General features: G+C 44.6%; 1 protein-coding gene across 4 annotated transcripts in view; it reads right to left on the bottom strand.

The window, feature by feature from the left end:
• Nucleotides 1-6,594, bottom strand: part of LOC123098836 (callose synthase 3) — a 23,060-nt gene extending 16,466 nt beyond the window's left edge. Inside the window, exons 1-14 of one of the 4 annotated variants that reach the window (XM_044520912.1) lie at nucleotides 6,325-6,594; nucleotides 6,024-6,203; nucleotides 5,680-5,921; nucleotides 5,283-5,383; nucleotides 4,808-4,932; nucleotides 4,637-4,730; nucleotides 4,395-4,505; nucleotides 4,185-4,301; nucleotides 3,969-4,061; nucleotides 3,707-3,798; nucleotides 2,574-2,700; nucleotides 1,639-1,776; nucleotides 1,464-1,540; nucleotides 1,306-1,396 (exon numbers count right to left, since the gene is read on the bottom strand). In XM_044520912.1, coding sequence (XP_044376847.1) covers nucleotides 1,306-1,396; nucleotides 1,464-1,540; nucleotides 1,639-1,776; nucleotides 2,574-2,700; nucleotides 3,707-3,798; nucleotides 3,969-4,061; nucleotides 4,185-4,301; nucleotides 4,395-4,505; nucleotides 4,637-4,730; nucleotides 4,808-4,932; nucleotides 5,283-5,383; nucleotides 5,680-5,884 — 1,371 coding nt within the window. In that variant the 5' untranslated portion in view covers nucleotides 5,885-5,921; nucleotides 6,024-6,203; nucleotides 6,325-6,594. Of the gene's footprint in view, nucleotides 1-1,305; nucleotides 1,397-1,463; nucleotides 1,541-1,638; nucleotides 1,777-2,573; nucleotides 2,701-3,706; nucleotides 3,799-3,968; nucleotides 4,062-4,184; nucleotides 4,302-4,394; nucleotides 4,506-4,636; nucleotides 4,731-4,807; nucleotides 4,933-5,282; nucleotides 5,384-5,679; nucleotides 5,922-6,023 lie in introns of all 4 variants that reach the window. The other 3 variants (XM_044520915.1, XM_044520913.1, XM_044520916.1) reach the window with 3 other exon arrangements.
• Nucleotides 6,595-7,191: the final 597 nt, after the last annotated feature.

Here is a 7,191-nt window from a genome sequence, read left to right on the forward strand (position 1 = left end):
ATCTGGTGCGTCACAGTCGCCAGGGACGGCGGCGGCGTGGCCGGATCGGTTCGCGGCGGCGCGGCCGGATCTATGCCCAAGCGTGGGCCTTGATCGCTGGATTGCCGTCGACACGGTGGCGGGTGCGACTCGTCGGCAGCTGGGCAGATCTGCCGGGATTCTACCCTTGTCTGGTCCTTGACAGCGCGGGCAACTCCGGGGGAAACCCTAGATCTCCTTGGGATTGAGCGATGGCGGCGCTTTTGCGTCGTAGTCCCTCTTTAGGGCATCGTTTTGGAGTTTACTCCGGTCGAAGGGACCAGCGACGTCGGCGGCGCACGTCTGGTGGAGCAACTGCCGATGAAAATCGCGCCGACTACGGTCATGGCGGACGATGGCGGCGTCTTAGATGCCGTTCCCTTGTCGAGGCATCGTCGTTGCAGTCTGCGTCATCAGGCTTGGGATGCTCCGGGTGAAACCCTAGATCTGGGTCTTCCGGATCGGATGATGATGGTGTTTTATCGCTTTCCCTCCTGGGGGCATCGTTTTGGAGCAAGTGATGGCTGGGGGGACGGTGGAGCGGTGCTTCATCTCACACATTGATGGCGGCGGTTTTCGGCGGCATGGCGCTGTGGAGGCTCGGCGTCCGATGCGCGGGATGGACTCGCGCAGGAGGAGGTAGCTGTCTGGCGTCATGGTGACGTCGATGGCTGAGTGGCCAGACGAAGTAGATGCCTCAATATGATCTGAAGACGGACCTGTGGAAGATGGCGGCGATGACACACGAGTGCGTCTGACCGAATTGTGCCCCAGACCCGGTATGTGGCTCGGCTGGGGCTTCCGGCTTTTGATGTTAGGCTTAGGTGAGTGGTCTGAGTGGCCCAGCTAGCACCCCTTCATCGTATGGATAGAAGTAGCGGCATATGTTGCCAAGATGGTGGATTCAGGCATATTGTTGTAATACTTTGTAAGGTCCTCGAGAATAATCAATAAAGTGGCCGTATGCATCTCCCAGATGCAGAGGCCGGGGGTCATCCTCCTTTTCTTAAAAAAAACATCCAAGAAGTTTTCATGATTGATCGTTGGAAACTCCAAGGTGCATCACTTGTTGCTGGCACAACCACTTGCGCCAGATCCATGCAATGCTGCTACCTAAGTTGCACTGGTACTGTAGTTTTCGCATGCAAAAGGTTACACTAGTAGAGGAAAACTGACGGCAGTGCCATAGACAAATAAGTCAGCATTTGCAACGAGCCCAATGACATGTAAAATGTTTTAAGTTCTACCAAAAGCATGTACAAATATTTCATGTTGAAATGGACTTACTTCATTTCTTTCATCAACTGGCTTTAAAGGTTGACAAAAGAAATCAGCATCAGCTCGCATAGGCCAACCTAGCCGAAAGCAGTCAGCAGACCTGCAAATAAACAAATATAAAATCTAGAAAGCAGGGGTATAAAGTAGGAAGTAATAAAAACTAATACCAAAAAAATTCGTTAAGATCATCGTAGTTTCTCCACTGAGAATGATTCCCTTTTTCTATTTTGCTCCTTTCAGCTTCCTGAAAATGATGGTGGAATACTTATATCTAGCAAGTGAAGAAGCATCAAACACAAGTTAGACAGTCAAATGATGTTTGAGAGCAAAGCCAAAGTGTACCTGCGCAATGGTACAGTAAATTGGAGTGACAATCTTTTTTAGAAAGGCTTCTTTATCACCGCCATAGGCTGGCTTCACATATTCACCTGTCATGGCACTCACATTTCCAGCTAGCATACCATACATTTCAAATGCCATCTATAAAAATGTAAGAGCAAGAATTGTCAGCCCCTTGCCAAGCTATGATAGTTGAAGATGAACATTTTTGTGGGCACGTTACAATTTAAAGATGCACGGCTGACTACATTCTTAAAACAGAAATAACAACTGTAGCACTTTATGATGCAAGCCCTGAACTCTGCAAGCACTCCACTACTAGTCAACAGATCTTCGAAAGAAAACAACCACATTAGCATAGAGATGACACTGAACTCTAGTCACACATTCACAGCCATTACATTATGCCTCCGATAAGCTCGATTGTACAATTAAGCTAATAGCACATGTACTCCCTAAAGTTACTAGTTGGTTATTCAGTATTCCCTCGATAACTCGAACAATTTCAAGTAGGGTCTAGAAAATAATGAAAATATGTCCAAAATGGTTACACCACAGTTTTCTTTTGCGCCAACCGAGGATGTGTTCATGGGTCAAATGGATATGAACATAAGAATATAAGCGTCAGTCAATTGTTTAAAAAGGCGGACACCAAGTTGATTGGCGGCATGTTGCATGAATCAGTTTACATAGAAGAACTTCATTGCTTATTGCTATTCATTAGAAAAAGTAAATGATTTTTCATATAGACTATAGCAGTACAAAAAAGAGATGACGAGCATGAACGACTTGATTACCATTAATAGAAAATTAAAGAGTAACCTAACTAAATACAAGATGTTAGTAAAGCAAATCAGACAGCTAACTATAACAGATTTTTTCAAGGAAGAATGAGAACTCGAGATGAAGAGAGTTATTATTATTTGTCCACACCATACATGATGATATATGTAGCAAAGACATTCTGGCAAAAATCGCAAATTTGCAGCTTCCCCCCAGATAAGAAGGTATAGACCAATATAGAGTAATTTCCGTTGTTGCACCTCTTGCTGAATTGTTGGCAACCTATAGTTGAGATAGACACAACAGAGAATAAGAAATGTGTAACCGTGGAGCACAGCAGTCTTATTTGTACATTTTGAGAAAAAACTCAATGCTCATTTTCTAACTTCGGAAGTTTGTCAATTCTTTATTTTTTTCATTATCTGACATTAAAATCATAACAGAACAAAACATTTGATAATTGAGAAAACCTAATCTCTTTTGATTCACTCTAGCTATTATATAGTTAACCAAATTGAGTGGATAACTAACACTGATGTCCAACCCAGGCACACCTGATGGAAGTACATGAACAGGTAGGGTTACACCCCAAATACGTTTGGTGTCTGCTAGGTTCCTTCTCTGACACACCTACACATGCACCCACTTTTTTTTAGTTGATTCTACATATCATTCATGACTTACAAGTACCAAAAACACCAGAAAGACCCCTTAGTTGATTGGATAAGCGCTATGGCTGCTGCCTATGAAGATTTAAAGGCAATGAGGGTATCATGTTCAGGAAATTGTTTTATTTGTTCCATCTACTTTCCATATTTGTGTGTATTTACGGTGCATACACAAGTGTTGATTTTGCTGCCAGACAAGGAAGCCGAGAAAAGAAGGTGACATGCAACGTCTTACTTCGATTGGTAGGGTGGACCACATGTGGTTTGAAACTGTGGGCGGCAAGAACAAGCATTACAGTTGTGACCCCGTTCAGATTATGTGTCCACAATTTATACCTCCATGTTTAATATGCTTTATAGTGGGTGAACTTTTGCAATTTTTTAGTATTAAAGAATTTTTTTTTGCAAAAATGTCAATTCCACTTTATATATTCGTGTGTGATTTTCATAATAATTTTACCAAGTCCTAATGCTTTAAGTCCATCAAGAAGACGCAAGGAAACATAACAAAAGAATCAATCTCCAATAAATAACTTTAAATATAAACAGTAAAAAGGCAGAATAAATCAAAAGTCACAAATGAACAATTAGGATAATAGAAAGGTTTCTCAGGAATTCACCAAAGGCTACTCTTGCGACCATGATATTTGCACCACTTCTTGTAGTTCTTAAATAACTTTTTCATCACTTCATCAAGCGCATTGTCCTCCAACTGAGGCGGCAATCGTTAACCATTAGATCTCTAATAAACTAAAAAGGTATATTAACAGGAACAGAAGATAAATGTTACGGAAACATAAGAAAGGTAAGGGGAACATCTGTATATGTATGTTAGCAAGAAGTAAAATCAAATGCTCCAAATGCCTACAGAAAGAAAAATACCTTTGAGTGTTCATCGGTCTTTGGATGTTTCCGTATATGTATGTTAGCAAGAAGTAAAATCAAATGCTCCCTCTGATTAGAAACATTGTCTGTCTGCATGTCGAGAGATTAATGATACATCAAACATCAGAAAACAAATTGGTTAAATGTCAACATGAACAATATAAAACCTAAATAGGTTAGACAATAACAAAAGTTAAATCTAGACTGCCTTTCCTGAAAGCCAAACATAGCTTGTAGCCAATCCAAGAGGTCCTCGTTAACCTTACTCTCATAATTTTTGGGTAGTGGAAGGCCTCTAGTATTGCGAAGAGCAGAAGCAGCAGCTTGTATCTTAAAGGTAGAGAAAGCACCATAAATACTTCACTTGGAAAACATTAAGTCAACAGGATATTTTGACAAAAAGAAAGGGCAGAAAAAGGAAACCTCTGGAAATTTCATGACTGCCTGGTTGCCACTGTCAGGATCAAGAGGCAGAATGTTAAAAGGGATATAGATTTTTGTCTTCTCTTTAACCTTATCAGCAGTTTCCAAGATCTAAGAACATACAAAATTAAATTGGTAACTGTTAATTATCAATTGTTATAGTGGTAATTTCCATACAAAATCTAATTGGTGATTACAGTGCAGCACCATGAAAGGGAAGCAAATAACATGTTAGGCTATACCTCATCGTCAACTTCAACAGCATGTTGTTGAGTGACTGCTTTTAAAACCTCAAACAGAACATTGGCGGTCTGGTATGCTTTGGTAAGTTGGGAACTGCATGCAGAAAGAGAATCTCTTGGCGACAAAATCAATTAACAAAGGAGCGTTATCAAATAAACAAAGTAATGTACCGATCCCCTTGGTCAGAAGCATTTTGCAGTGCCTGAATATATTTTTTGTAGTAGTGTCGATAGAAGGTCTGTATTTCCCGTGCATCACTCTTCTGGGCCCTTCCGGTCAAGGTGGGCACATTCTCCTAATGGGGGAGAAATGAACAGGCTATGAAATGTATAATATAATAAAATGGATGGGTTTAAATTCAAACAAGACACTGATTTCACCTAAAGGTTCTCCATGTTGTATGATGAAATCTAATCTCATATATCACTCTTCTCATGCAGAGCGCAAAATTCACACTTACAAGATCAAATAAAATGGTGCAATATTGACATGTGTACTGAATCTTAAAACATAACCACAAAGTGGTAGAGAAAAATAGAGTGTGTGGGAGGCTGATGAAGATACAAGTTGACGGTAAATGGGTAGGAGTGGGGCGCTGCACATGCAGACAATTGCTAAATATAAGTAGTGAAAACAAATTCGTACCCTTTCGAGCCGTTGTAGAAGAGCGGTCTTGAATTGTCGGACACCTCGACCGCTTGAAGTTGGATCCAATCTGTGAGCCTTTTCGAATGCATAGAATCGACCTGTGCATTATTGCAGGCAGACACATTATTGTGATTCAGCACAAGATGAAGTAACAGAACAATGATGAGCAATTATAGGCCTATAAGCTGATGGACATGACTAGTAGTATTGACTATTGAGGCATGCCATAAGCAGGCACCAAATATGGTTCGGTTTCTGCACTCATTTTACAGAAAAAGCAATGTCTGTTACACACAGGCTAACTCGGTACAGTTGAGCAGAGTGTTGTGTTGACTGACAATATCCGTGTAGCAGTGCTGAGAAAAGCAGAGGAGAGGAATAGTAGCTAACTTACAGAGGTAGGCGACGCGGGGGTTGGCCGCCTCGACCTCGTTGGCGACACGGAGGATGGGCGCGATCTCCACGAGCGACGACGGCACCACCTCACTGTCGAAGATGGGCTCGCCGAGGTTGACGGCGGTCTGCGTCCTCAGAATCCGGCGAGGCCCCGGCGGCTGCATCGGGCCGGCCCGGGAGAGCGTCCGCGACAGGGACGTCATCGCGATCAGACTCCTCGCTTCCGGTCACCGCGCTAACCTGAACGCACGCACACCACAGATTGAGGCGGAGCTGAGCACACAGTACATCGAGACCACGGTTCCAGAGCGCGCCAGAAGGTTCTAGAAGGCGGGGCATTACCTTGCTCCTCTCGCCAACCGATTCCACCAGCAAAATTCGGGCATGAGAGGAACTGAACTCCTCGAGCAGCTGCACCAATCGCCTGGAAACAAACGGAGCTCCGGGCCTAGCCCACGCGTGAGATTCCCTGAATTCCGGAAAAGTTAGCGCGCTCCGCGGCGCATGCCGCGCTCAAAGGACCTGGAATGACACGAGGAGACGAGACGAGAAGCTCAGCGGAGGAAGCTGTAGAACCTCCTCGAAGCTTCTGCAAAAGCAGCAGGAGACGAGGCGGGGGTCGGCGGAGCGAGCGATTACGCACCGCGCGCGTGCGGGGAAAAAACCCAAACCCGCCAGTCCGCCGCCTCGGCCACCGCGACGCCCTTCCGTGCCCGCCGCACGAGAGCGGAGCCGCGGAACTTCTAGAGGCCTCCGCCGGAACCTTCGGGCGGGGAGGTGGGGCGGCTAGTCGCGGGCGAGGTGATCGGCGGGAGGCGGAGGAGGGCGGAGGGGGGGAATTTTTGAGTTGGCAGTTGGGAGGGAGGGGAGAGCTTGGCTTGGGGTGGGAAGTGGGAAGAGGACGCCACCGCCGGTGGAGAAGGAGGCAGAATCTTTTGGTTATTTACGGGTCCCTGCCACTGAGGTCTGAAGGCTCGCGAAAGGATAGGTCGGTCGCGCGAAAGGCGCATCGTATAGGTCGGTCGTCGTCGGGTCGCGCGAAAGGCGCATCGTCTCGCGTCGCCGCCAAGCACGCCACCCCCTCGTCAGGTTCCACTGCACTTACCCGTAATAAACACTCGTATGTCACCGTGCAAATCATTGCTTATTCCAAGTATAATCACACGCAAATGCACTTGTACGTGTGTAAATACGAGTACAGGTCTTTAATTAAACCCATGTAAGTAGGTAGTACTTCCCCGCAAAAAAAAAATTGTAAGTAGGTAGTACTAATCAGCTCCGTGGCAGTTTAGGCCTCCTTTGGTTCATAGGGTAGAAAAATCATAGGAATAGGAGAATCATAGGAAATGAGATGACATGCATCTCAAATCCTATGAGTAGAAATAGGAAAAAAGATGTCCTTTAATTCACATCATAGGATTTTTCCATTAAGTCTAGGCTACTTTTTATTTTTCTATAAAATGTGGAGTATAGGAAGAATTCCTCCATAAGAATATGATTGCATTCCTAC

This window comes from Triticum aestivum, chromosome 4D (assembly GCF_018294505.1).
Source record: "Triticum aestivum cultivar Chinese Spring chromosome 4D, IWGSC CS RefSeq v2.1, whole genome shotgun sequence".
NCBI classification, from domain to species: Eukaryota; Viridiplantae; Streptophyta; class Magnoliopsida; order Poales; family Poaceae; genus Triticum; species Triticum aestivum.